The sequence below is a fragment of the Salvelinus sp. IW2-2015 genome, unplaced genomic scaffold (assembly GCF_002910315.2).
Source record: "Salvelinus sp. IW2-2015 unplaced genomic scaffold, ASM291031v2 Un_scaffold1643, whole genome shotgun sequence".
Classification (NCBI taxonomy): domain Eukaryota; kingdom Metazoa; phylum Chordata; class Actinopteri; order Salmoniformes; family Salmonidae; genus Salvelinus; species Salvelinus sp. IW2-2015.
Window position 1 is genome coordinate 87,687 of NW_019943056.1, and position 13,336 is coordinate 101,022.

Here is a 13,336-nt window from a genome sequence, read left to right on the forward strand (position 1 = left end):
CAAGGCCTACTTCCTACACATCACTGGGGTCAGGCTGGAAGCAAGCCAGTATATCTGCAAGGCCAGTAACACGCGTCGGTGAGACGTGCGCCCCTGCCACACTGAAGGTGGAGGGGAACAGTCAGGAGCGGAAGGGGACAGAAACAGACAGAGGTCAATGGGTGCAGCAAACCAGGCTGGAGAATGGAGAGTTAGGGGGGCAACGGAATGGGGAGTTTAAAGGCAACAGACAGGAGTTGAGGGCACAGAACAGAAGGAATAGACAGCAAGAGAACAGGGAGGATGGAGGGCAACCAGAATGGAGAGGTAGAGCAGAGGAATGGAGAGAGTAGGACCAACGAGAGCGGAGAGGTAGAGGAAAAGGGAGAGGGGAGTGAGCGGGAGAAAAAGAAGCAGCACTATGAGAGCTGGTCAGACGACAGACCTCACTTCCTCATCAAGCCCCTCTCTTGAGGGTGGACCGGGCGCAGGACGCAGCCTTCTCCTGTAAGCTGTCGGCAACCCTCTGCCCCAGGTGGTGTGGGAGAAGGACGGGAAGAAGCTGAGCGACATCTTCGAGAGCGCCCACTTCAACGTCAGCAGCCAGGACGGAGGCTGGTTCCAGCTGAAGATCTTCCGGACGCGGATGCCCGAGGGGTGTCTAACCTGCAGAGCCCATAACAATCAAGGAGGGGCGCTGGCGGGCGCAGTGCTGCTTGTGGAGCTCGTCCCGGAACGGCAGGAGAGCGGGGCGTCCACGTCAAATGGTGCAGCAACGGGCAGACATCACCTCGTAGTATAGGCACAGGATGGGAAGACACGGTTGTCCAGACAGCCGACGAGCCCAATCTGAACTCGTCCAATGTGAAGAAATTTCGGTTTTCGGAGGGAAACATGCTAAGTTCCGCTGCTTCGTGACAGGAAACCTAAGCCTGAGATCATCTGGAAGAAAGACGGAGCGCCCCTAGAGGCTGGGAGGCGTCACCTTCTGTTTGAGACAGAGAGGGTTACTACACGCTCAAAGTGATGTACTGTAAACATCAGGACACAGGGCTGTACGTGTGTGCTGCGTCCAACGCTCTGGGACACACCCTCAGCTCAGTTTACCTGACGGTCAAAGGTAGGGCTTTAGCAGTGTTTCAGGACTTCTCTTCTTTTCTTTCTTACAGATGTAGGATCTTATTTAGCCAGGTTTGCACAGCAGGAAAATAATCCTGCAGCAACAGGACAATGTGAATTATTATGTGGATTATAATTAATGGAATTTTTTGTGGGTTACCCATTTTTCATAAGGAAAAATCAAGTCTTGAATTTAAAGTGGAAATTACAAACTTCAGAAGCTTTTTAAACCTAAATACACTACAAGTTTTTAATTTCCTGTATTGGAAAGTTCTCCTGCAACAGGGTGTCAAATTGGGGCGGCAGGTAGCTAGTGGTTAGAGCGTTGGGCCAGTAACTGAAAGGTTGCTAGATTGATCCCCGAGCTGACAAGGTAAAAATCTGTCTTTCTGCCCTGAACAAGGCAGTTAAACCACTGTTCCTAGGCCGTCATTTAAATAAGAATTTGTTCTTAACTGACTTGCCTAGTTAAATAAAAGTAAAAAAATTAAGATCCTATATCTATACCATCATTCTTTCCTTATTAATTCCGCCATGATGATCAACAATCAGGTTTGATTCAAACTATGAAAGCATGCTCTCACCTACCTAATTTGATCATCATTTTGAAGGTAAATATTGTGGCAAACCCTCATGCTAGTCAGGAACAGACCTCTGAGTGTCATAGAAATGCCACAGAGAGAGAGTTAGATCTTCATCTGTCACAACTAATTGCTCTATAGAGAGTTCAGTAGATTGTGGAATGCATTGCTAAAAGATCCCAGTGAGTCACCCTCGTAATTGGTAATTGTTATGTCATCATTATAGGATAATCCCAGGGTGATCAGCCATAGCACACAGCACATGGCTACGTAAATTAAATGGTATGTCTCGTCTAGGCATCCACATCCCTAATCTACCAGGAGTTATTGCCATAGAGTCTTGATAGGTGGAGATAAACACGGGTCTTTCTAACCCTCTTCCTACCCTTACCTCCTCCTTAGTCTCTTCCTCCTCCCCCTAGCTTCCCCCTCCCCTACCTCCCCCTAGTCTCTTACACTTAGCTTCCCTTCTCCCCCTACCTCCTGCATATCTCCCCTGCCCACCCCACGGCCTCTGTGTGTCCCTACCTCCCCCAGTCTCTTTCCCCTAGCTCCCTTCTTCCCCTCTCCCCTCTAGCTTTCCCTTTCCTCCTGCATGTCTCCCACCCCACTGCCTCCGTGTGTCCCTATATTTAGAGGTCCTGAATGAGCTGTAGCCGTATGTGTCCTGAATACAGATTTCTGCTGTGTTGTTGACCATGGTGACCATGGCCAAAGTCCACAGCAATGTCGATAGATTTGGTAGAAATAACCCTAAAAGTTGAAATGTATGTTGAAATTTACTGTTAGTTGAAATCCTGGCAATCAATCATAGCATAAGTCATACCGTAGCTTCATGAAATGTGTTTTATACCTTGATCAAAACTCACCAATTAAACCTAAAATGTGCCAAAGCACTGTAAAAACAACTCTAAATGTGCTCATCATAAACAACCTAAATGTGCCTAAAGCACTGTAAAAACAACCTAAAGTGCATAAAGCACTGTAAAAACAACCAAAATGTGCATAAAGCACTGTAAAAACAACCTAAAATTGTGCATAAAGCAACTGAAAAAAACACCTAAAATGTGCATAAAGCACTGGAAAAAACAACCGAAAATGTGCATAAAGCACTGTAAAAACAACCTAAAATGTGGCATAAAGCACTGTAAAAAACAACCTAAAATGTGCAAAAGCACTGTAAAAAACAACCTAAAATGTGCTTAAAAGCGACTGTAAAAACAACTAAAATGGCTAAAGCACTGTAAAAACACTAAAATGTGCATAAAGCACTGTAAAAACAACCTAAAATTGCTGCATTAAAAGCCGTAAATATTAAAAACCTAAATTCTAATATGTAAAATACATAATGTGCAAGCACTTGTAAAAACAACTCAAATGGTGATAAAGCACTTAAAAAACAACTAAAATGTGGCATAAAGCACTGTAAAAACGAACCCTAAAATGTGCATAAGCACTGTAAAAACAACCTAAAATGTGCTAAAGCACAAATGTAAAAACAACCTAAAATGTGCTTAAAGCACTGAAAAAAATACTACACAAGAACATAGCCAATATGTTTTCAGACCAGTGTATCAAAACAATGCACAATACCTCCCGTTCTTCACCCGTGTGCAGCTCCCAGCGGTGCGGTTCAGGCGGTTTCACTGCAAGACGTGGAGGTGAAAGAGAAGCATGGCCGTGTTGAGCTGAGTTGTTGCACCGGTACCGAATGAGGGCATCCCCTACTGCCTGTTACCTGGAGGACCAGAGACTGCAGCCAGGAGGTATAAGACGGCATAGAGCAGAAAGACCAGGCCGGCTCACTTCCGGACTGTAGGAGCAGCGACGATGGGTCTATCTCTGGTGTGCCTGAATGGAGGGAAGAGTATCGCTGAGTGGGCCGTCAAAGGTTTAGGTAGGCATCTTATAGTTATGAGAAGTATGCGCAGTGGTTATCATTCACTCATTTAATACAGTCTAAGGAAAGACATCTTGGGAGCATCAGAATATTTTGAAAAAATTGTTTTAATGTTGAAAATTATTTTCTATAAACCCAAAGATTTTTTCTCAGGGATATTACAAGCCAACAGTACCATTGAGCCTCAAACTCTCTTTCTCCACCCACAGGCACAATTGTAAAAAACTTCCCTCGAAAAACTAGACGTTGTTGGAGGGGAGAACGGCATGTTTCTGTGTGGAGGTAGAGGAGGAGAACATGGATGTCCACTGGTTCAAAGATGGCCGAAGCTACGCGAGAGCCACCAGACTATCTTAAGTCCTTTGGTAAAACCCACATCCTGGTGTTCGTCCAGCGTCTTGCCACGGGGACACTGGGTCGGTGACCTTCGTTGTGGGAAGATCCAAAAGACCCTTATCCGGCTCAGAGTCAAAGGTAAGGTGGATGTCGGACCAAAGTGACCCCTTACTTAGGACTTTCCATCAAATCAAAGTTTTATCGTCACGTACACAGTTTTACAGTTGACGTTTTGGGGATTTACCCATGTTAGATCCAAAGGACTAGAACGGCAGTATGGTGAAAACTCCAGCTTATTTACTGTGGCAAAAACATATCCTAATGTAGGCTGCTAGAGACTAACAACGTACGACGGCTACAAACATTATAGCAACGTTGCTCACCTACTTGACCTTTCCCTGTTTCGGTTTTCTCACAGCTGCCAGACACAGCCCTCCCAAATCTGTCCAGTGGGGGGTGGAGATGGATGTGGACAGGCCCAACAGCGTGCTCCTCTCCTGGGAGCCGGCCCCCACCAGGCCAGACCACCACGCGCTCCGTCTATGTCCTGGAGGAGAGACAGGAAGTGGGATCACCAGGAAGTGGCTGAGGTGTGCGACCTCCGACACGGCGAACCTCCGCAGAGGTCATGGGCGACAGCGTTGCCGTGCGAGGGCGATTTACCGCTTCCGCTGTCTGCTGCCATCAATTAAAGTATGGTCGTAGTTGGACACGTGGAGTTCCCTAAAGTCGTCATCTTGGTGAGTGCTGAATTGAAGAGACACCATGTTGATGTGATCAGGATGAAAGGCTGTCATGCACTATTGGTATTTTGTGTACTCTGCAGCTATGGAAATCATTGGATGTCACTTAGTTTTGAACTCTCACCTCTCAGTGCCAGGTTTTCCCAAGATAGGACCCCTCTCGGGGCTGTGACGGTGACGGAGGGCGAGACGCCCTGTCTCCATCGATCTTGTCGAGCCAGACCGAGTGACGGCGTGACGTGCACCTCGCCGCTCTCCGTCTTGGACAACCCTCTCAAGAGCGACCCCCCAGAGGGACTGAGCGGCGTGTGCCTGTATTCATTACACCCTAAGGCATGAAGACTACTCAGTTCCAACAGCCAATACACGCCACTCCGCTGGTAATCCACAGCACCGAAGGGGAAAACACACGAGGCAGAGGGTACCCTTCATGCGCCAACGGAATGTCAGAGACTCAGCGGTTCTCAAGGTTTCAAGGTAGAGTGTTGCGAGAACGTGGAGTGTAAAGAGAAATAACATGATTAATGGCTGTCAAAGCTAGACAATCTGTATTGCGAGGCCTTATAACAAGGACTGTTTTTAACATTTACACTAGGCTTGTTTGTACTGTAATGATATGCAATTGCATGATATTAGAATATGAATACTGCTCTGTACATATCTTTTAGTAATAGATTCCATTCCAAGCTGGCGGTGGTGAAGTTTCAGGCCCCAATGTCGAGTCAGACAGTAAACAAGAGGGTCGAGACTGGTAACCCTGTGGGTTCCTTACTGTGAGGTTGTCCCACCCCTCAGCCAGGGTGGGCTGGTTCAAGGTTATGGAGGTGGAGGCTACAGTGACGACGGCGCTTCAACATCCACTCAGAAAGGGCACATGAGAAGGATCGTTATCCAATCGGCTGAGTTCCACCGACTCTGGCGTGTACACATGCGAGACGATTGGGTTGATGTCATCAAATTCAACGTGGAGGTTGAAGTGGTTTGCTTATGTCCATGTTTGGCGTCATGGAGATCATTAACATTGCCTCTCAACAGAAATGGTTCAATTCTTCCATATAAACATTCAAACTTTCCTATACTGGAGGTTTTTCAGAAGTGTTGGACCATCTTCTTTGAATTCACAATTTCACATGGAATTTATTCAACATCAGCCATGAGTTGTCATACTATTTCCACGCTGACGATCACCCAAGCTAAACTGACGCATTCCCATAGTCTGCCACTTAACCAATCACCCATAACAACCCTAGCTGCGGGAAGCCATGTTCTCCCACCTCCCTGAAAAGAGGAGAGGACCAAGGCCGCTGAAGGCTGGCGAGCCCATTCGTTTCTCCCACTGTGAACCTATCAACCCGTAGCCCAGGTCTACTTGGTTACAAAGATGGCGAGCAGATCTTCAACCTGGCCTGGTGTAGACTTTCAGGAGGATGGGCATACAAGGACGCTTGATTATCCAATCGCCTGACTTCTCCCACATCGGGCGTTCTACATGTGTCGGACAGCTCGGAATTGTGTCAATGTGTTTCAGGTGTGAGCGTCACAAAGGTGACAACGGAGATCGTTGTTCTGTGTTTTCTCTGAGGGAATCGTTAATACTGTGTTGTTACTTCTCTGTGGCTGGGCAAGACATCTTTTGTTGTTGTTGTTATTGACAGGATTATTCTTGCGTCCTTGTAAACCCAGTTTGGTGGCTTCTGTTCTAAAACGAATGCCAAGTTTGGAAAAATGTTCTCTGAGTCTTCGTCTAACTGTTTTTCACCCCCATTTCTTTCCTTCTCACTCACGTAGTCCTGATTTCTTTTTGACAATGCTATCTGAACAAACCTCTGTAGAGCATGCTTTAGTTTGATCACTCTGTAACAAAACACTCCCACTACTCACCCAACCCCCAACCCCAGCAAGCCGCCTCCTCCAAACCACAACCAAAAACGGCTAACTCTAACGATGACCATCCAACCTCCCTCTGTTCCCACGCTCTCTCCCCCACCAGGTCCCCCTGTGCAGTTCAGTGCAGGTCCCTGAGGAGGAACTCCAGGAAGTCCTGCCATGGAGGGCTTGGATGCCTGTGGTGCTTCACTGTGAGGTTTTCCAGAGAGGCGCCAACGCACCGTGGTACACAGCTAACATACACAACCGCTAGGGAAACACAAAACTGGAATGTCATTTATCCTGGATGTCATTTCTGCTTAGACTATCGTTCATTTAGTGGGGATCTGATCATGTTCAGACTGTAAAAAATAAAGTAGGCTTATTACGAAGTTTTCAACAATTGGAGAGCCGCTCGTGGCCAGTTGGGTTCAGGCTTTTGTTCAAGCCAAGCTCACCATCCACACCGATTCAACCTAATCAAGATACTGAGGTCATTGTCCTGTCCGTCCATGACCTTTCTCCAGGTATTAAGGGATGGCGGTGAGGTCCAGGCAGTGATAACATCACCATACAAACAAGAGGGCACCATGAGGAGACTGATCATCCGTTGTGGGCTGAGACCGCAGAGGCAGGAACCTACAGCTGGTCAATCAGGCAGACAACAGCCTCTCATTTCCACTGTTCAAACATCAAAGGTATGTTGGTTTTTTTACTGTTAAAACACCTAGCCTACATTTCATGTCATGTTACCGGTGAAGTTGGACTCCTTGTGTTGAGCAAAGACGAGACTTTGATTGATGATGCAAACCTCAATTATCCCTATCCTTGTGTAGAATTGCTCATTCTATATTGCTCCTTTTCCCTTGTGAAACCAGAGCCTCCAGTGATGAATCGTGGAGCCCAAGGAGGCACGTGGTTATGGGAGGGTTCAGATTCTCTGAGCAGTGTGCTGCAGTGTGTAGCTGTTCCCGCTCCAGCGGTTGAGGTCCACTGGTTAAGGACGGCCTTCAGGTCCTGGAGACGAAGAACGTTCCAGTGACGTCGAGTGGGACCGTTACAGGGAGGCTGGGACCCGTTCCTCTGCGGCCTCGCAAATCCGGAGGAGAGTACGTCTGCGACACGGATGGAGACTCTGTGTTCTTCCAGGGTCACCATCACAGGTAAAAGATACGTCCAAGGTTCCATAACCTGGTTGCATTTTTTCTGAGTGTAGTGTAATCGTTCATTGTTTGGGGTGTCTTCCTACCAAACCAATTCCCCTTATCAGGAGACAACTATTTTAATTTACCTGTTTTTTTACACTATTACACAATTTTAATCTTATGTCAGACTATTCATATCCACTTTTATTTAAATATATATATATATATTTTTTTAATCGCTTCCTTTTAAATTGCAAGTTGTTCTCCCTTTCTCAGAGCTTCCGGTGCGAAATCGTCTCCCCCCACTGAGTCTGAGCTGGAGCTGACCAGCCTGACCTCTGATGAGGCTGGGCTCAGCTGCTGGGATCTCCAGCCTGATGGCCCAGTACGGTCCGGTACCGAGACGGCTTGGAGGTGGAGGAGAGTGCTCTCTCATCCTGGAGGTGCCAAGGGAGCCCACAGGACACGGGGGTCATCTCCCACGACCACTGTGCGAGGACACAGGAGAGTATGTGTGTGACACAGAGGTGACTCGGGTCACCATGGCTGGTCACTATACAGGTATGTGGTCAGTGGTGAACTAACTCTGTTAGCGTAAGAGGTTTATGTTATGTGTTCAGGGTCAAGTATTTTCAATCTTTTGATTTTGTATTTTTTCACTATGTGAGGATGAATGGACATACATAATTTATTAATATACTGTTCACTATGATTTCTTATAAATAAGTTAGATTTAGGTTAATCTATATTTGCTGTTTAATGTATTCTGCTTTCTGCTGTCTGCTTAATTTCCCCTATTGCAATATTCTGTTGCAAAGAATAGAAATGAACCATATAAATTCCCCTCTCTCAGAGCCTCCTGTGAAGCTGGCTAACCGCTTCTGAAAAACAATGTCTGACGTAATGGGACTGTTTCTCTTGGAGACCCCATCGTCCTGGAGATCGAGGTGTCACGGTTCAACGCTGAGGTGATCTGGATGAAGGATGGAGGAGAGGTGGAGGAGAGCTCAGTGATGTCACCATCACTGAGGATGACCAGTCCGCCGCCTCACCATCCGCACCGCCCTCCCGGGGGGACTCTGGAAATACTACCCTTCGTGCCTCAAGATGACCTCATCGACTTCCAGGTCAAGGGTGTCAGGGTAAGAGATGGTGAGGTGAAATGGTACTTTTGTTTTCACAAAATTCCATTTGAATTCAATCAGGAGATTATTAAAAATACTAATGCAAAAAAATTGGAAAAAAATATTAAGAAAGAATGTGAGTATTTCTATGTCCAAACTGACTGAATTCAAATGGAATTGCTCTTCCAAATGTTAACATTCTCCCTCCAGACCCCCAGTGTTAAAGATCCTAGAATCAGATCAGAAGTCAAGACAGAGGTCAGTCCCTTGCCCTCTCTAAATGACATCGAGTTGGAGTAGTGAACTCTCCAGGGCCAATGCCGTCGCTACAGTGCGTAACAAGATGGCCGCCGGTTAGAACGACGGACGAGAGGTCTGTGAGGAGGAAGAAGGCGTTCGCCCTGGTGATCCTTAACGCTGAGCTGGAAGATTGCGGAGACTACTTCCTTGATGCTGGAGATGACACATCACTTTCCATGTCACTGTGCAGGTAAAAGAATCACTTCATCACAAATTCACAGTCCTATCTGCTATCCCCTAACCTTACCCTACACTACCCCCATACCTCTACCTCTCATCCCCTACCCCTTAACCCCTACCACCCTACCCATACCTCTTATCTCTCATGCGCCCTAACCCTTACCCACCTACCAACCTACCCTACCTCTACCTCTCATCCCCCTAACCCTTACCCCCTACCCCAACCTCTTACCTCTACCTCTCATCCCCTAACTTACCCCCTACCACCTACCCACATACCTCTACCTTCTCATCCCCTTACCCCTTACCCCCTACCACTTACCCATCCTCTACCTCTCATCCCCTTACGCCCTACCCTACCACCTACTACCCCATACCTCGTACCTTTCAGCCCCTTACCCTTACCCCCTTTACCCCTATTTACTGTAGAGATCTTAAGAGCGATTCAGATTTAGTGTAAAACGAAGCCACTATGGTGAAAATAATTTCCTCCTAGCCTTTCAGAGGGCAAGGTGGATCTGTTAACATATTATAATACTATGGAAAACTGCATCTGATTTAAATCCAACAAAAAAAACGTAAAGTCTCTTCCTCCTTCTTCCAGCAGCCTCCCAGTGACCATCCTGGGGAACTTGAGGACGCAGACTACCAGGAGATGGTTCCGGGGACGACCTGATCCTGGCCTGTGAGGTGTCCCGGGCCAATGCCCCCTGTCCAGTGGTATGTCAACGACAGACAGCTTGACTAGCCGATGACCGGACCTACATCGAGAGCTACGGGCACGCTGAGGGAAAACTCAATTCCTCTCTTGAACAGCCTGCCCCCTCCCGACTCTGGGAAGTACATGTGTTGATGCTATCGATGACAGATGGTCACCATGTGTGAAGTCAAGGTAATTGGCGTGGGCTATATGGACAAAAGGGTCTGTTTAAAGTCTTACAGAGTAGGATCTTAGTTTGAGCACAGTTCCGAAGCAGGAAAAATAATCCTGAAGAAACAGGAAAATGATGTGGGATTTAGAATATAATATATTATTTTTTTGTAGGAGTTTTATACATTTTTGTTCGTGGAAATCAATTCTGACATTTTAAGTGGAAATTTACACACTTTAGAAACCTTTTTGTGCCAGCACACAAAAGAGTTTGTCTCCAGCAAACAAGGTGATCACATTTAGTCGAAAAACGAGACCCTGTCTACAGTGGATAATGTTGAACTTTAACTTTAAAATGTATACTTACAGTATTATACTAAAGGGTGTGAACCTTTTTCACCTTCGTTTCTCTCTCCCTCTTCTCTCTCTCTCCCAGACTGCCCCCGTGCACCTTCGGTAGACAAAAACAGGCAGTGAACATCATCACGGGTTACGAGGCAGAGAAGACGTGACGCTGATGGGGGTCGTGTCTAAGGAGAACGCTCCCGTTTCGCTGGCTCAAGACTGGACGCCCGTCCATAGGGAGACCGCTTCCACACGGGCGTCGACGGCGCCAACGGTTCCTCACATTGGACCCGCTGAGAACGGTCGGACCAGTGGAGAGTACACAGTAGACGCCAACACAGACGAGATGCATTTTCAGTCTGCTAGTTCAAAGGTTTTTAACTTCCTTGTTCCCATTCTGTCTTTGATCTAATCACTATAGTAAGCTGTAGTCCAGGGTGGTAGCACTGTGTCTCTTTAACAACAGAGATTTAATATGATTGCTATAAGCCAAATTCCCAATAAGAAAAAGGTGACAGAAAATGCTGTTGTGAATGACAAGCTGTTGTGAATGACTAAAGTCTGTTAAGCACCGTGGGGTTTGAAAAGAATGCAGGTATGATGGGGTTTCGGAGTGGCCGATAAAGTCATCACCATCTTAACAGCTCTTTCTCACTTGTTTGGTTCTCAGAGATGAGGGGGGAAAGTTTGCCAAGCCCTCCACGACACCGTGGACCCATGCGGGACGCATGGTGACCATACGGCTTGTGAGGTTGTGTAAGCCCAAGCGGACGTCCAGTGGCTGAAGGGACGGCGTGGAGATCGTCCCAGCCGGAGGCTTCACTATCCGGGCCGACGGTGTGGAACCGCAGCCTGACCATCCACAGGCTGACCATGCGAGGACCCACGGGGGAGTACGCCTTGCGAGGTCCAAGGACGACCGCACCGCTGCCAGGCTCAGAGTTGAGAGTAAGTTTAGTTACAGCCCCTCAAAATGGGTGCAGGTTGTGGTTCCAGTCCCAGAATTAATCCCCTAATTAAATGAATCCAACAAACCTTTGAGCCCTTCATTTCGGTTTTTCTTTCCTTCTCTCCCTTCCCCTCCTCCCCCAGTTGCCCCGCGTGGTAGAGTTCTTGACAGAGCTCCACAACACCATGGTTTAGAGGGATGAAGGACGCCACCTTCAAGTGCCGTGGTGTCGCCAGAGGACGTGGCAACTGTGTGGATGGGACGGCGAGCTCATCGTCGTCATGGGTGCCCGTTTTCCAGGCGACGCAGAACGCCTGTGTCACCACCCTGGGTGATCAAGAGCTGTCAGGATCCTGGACTCCTCTTAAGATCACAGTGGAGGCTGAGGGGAACGTCGTTTCCCAGGCCACCCCAAAGTAACAGGGTGAGGTCCACAGCAGACCTGAGGCAAATATATATGGCAAATACTTTCCAAATACTTGAGATGCACTTGTTTAGCTTGACCTGAGTGTCAGATGGGAGCAGGCGGACTCTCAACAATGTTGTTTCTTGTAAATGAGAAAGTGTTTCAGTCAACCATACCTACATAATACTTTAAACAAAGCCTAAGTGTAAGTTGAATACCATACAAATGTGTATTCTTAGTCAACCATCCTTTACAGTTCATGTTTTTGTCTCTCCGGCGTTATTATCCAGAAGCTCAGGTGACCTTCACATAAGAGATGGAGGGCCGGTGGATGGCCGAGGGAATACGGAACGCTACCATGGAACCAGAGGTCAGTCTGGACACGGGCGAGTCCAGTGATGAGCAAGGTGTGGTCATCCAAGCCAGGACCCCGACACACCCTGTGCCAGAGTGACGCAAACGCAGCCTGACCATCTGCCAACCTCAAACCTCTCTGACCGCGGAACCTACGCTGTGAAACCCTACACGACCCACGCAGTTCAAACTCAACGTGGAGCGTAAGACAAATGTTCCAAACACCATTTCATACTGATGATAATGATAGGATTTCATCAGATACAGCCCTTAGCTGTGGTATATTGGTCATTTAAAATTGCACCAAAGTCTTCAATAATATTGGTCATTTACCACAAACCCCGAGGTGCCTTATTGCTATTATAAAACTGGTTACCAACGTAATTAGAGCAGTAAAAATAAATGTTTTGTCATACCCGTGGTACAGTCTGATATACCATGGCTGTCAGCCAATCAGCATTCAGGCTGAACCACCCATTTATTATTATTGATATGAATAGGATTTCATCAGATAGAGTAAGGAACCAAAGTTCTTCAAACACTAATTCGCAGTGTCCTGTTATGCTTAAGCTAATAAAACAACAGCTTTGAGTCCGTGGGATTCTATGTTGCAAGCTGAATTTACTGTGCCTTTATATATAGAAGCTGTCAACTACAGCTACATGAATGTTTGCCAACACTATCATGTCTTGGTTGCCGCCAGCCGTTTCAGGGCACTAAAATAACAATGGGTAAAGCCTGTGGGTGGAGCAGATGGATGAAATGTGGGTAGGATTCATCTTACATAATAGCCTATAGACTATGGAGTGGATGCTGTGGCAAAAATGTCTCCTGGCTTTCGGTTGTGTTATATTTTAACCATTTCTGTCAATGTCTCTACCTCTACAGCCCGTCAAATCGCCATCCGTAAGGGTTCTGAGCGGAGACGCGACACGTTGAGCGGGAGACGGCCTCCTTCTGAGGTGGAGCTGTCTCACACTGGCGTGGGAGGGCGTCTGGCAGAAGGCGGCATCCGGGTCAAACCCAGCAACCACTGGCGGTGTTGAGCTGCAACGGGCTGGTTCTCACGGCCTCACCCTGGTCCAACCTTACCCTGGAGGGACACGGCACCATCGTTTCTTTCTCTGCGAGGGAGTCC

At 47.3% G+C, this 13,336-nt stretch overlaps 1 protein-coding gene across 1 annotated transcript in view; it reads left to right on the forward strand.

Moving 5' to 3' along the window:
• LOC112071561 (obscurin-like protein 1) overlaps nucleotides 1–13,336 on the forward strand; it is a 38,141-nt gene that overhangs the window by 2,110 nt on the left and 22,695 nt on the right. The window contains 5 exon segments of the mRNA XM_024139007.2: nucleotides 515–772; nucleotides 811–853; nucleotides 856–900; nucleotides 903–971; nucleotides 974–1,099. Of these exon segments, the coding sequence (XP_023994775.1) occupies nucleotides 515–772; nucleotides 811–853; nucleotides 856–900; nucleotides 903–971; nucleotides 974–1,099 (541 nt within the window).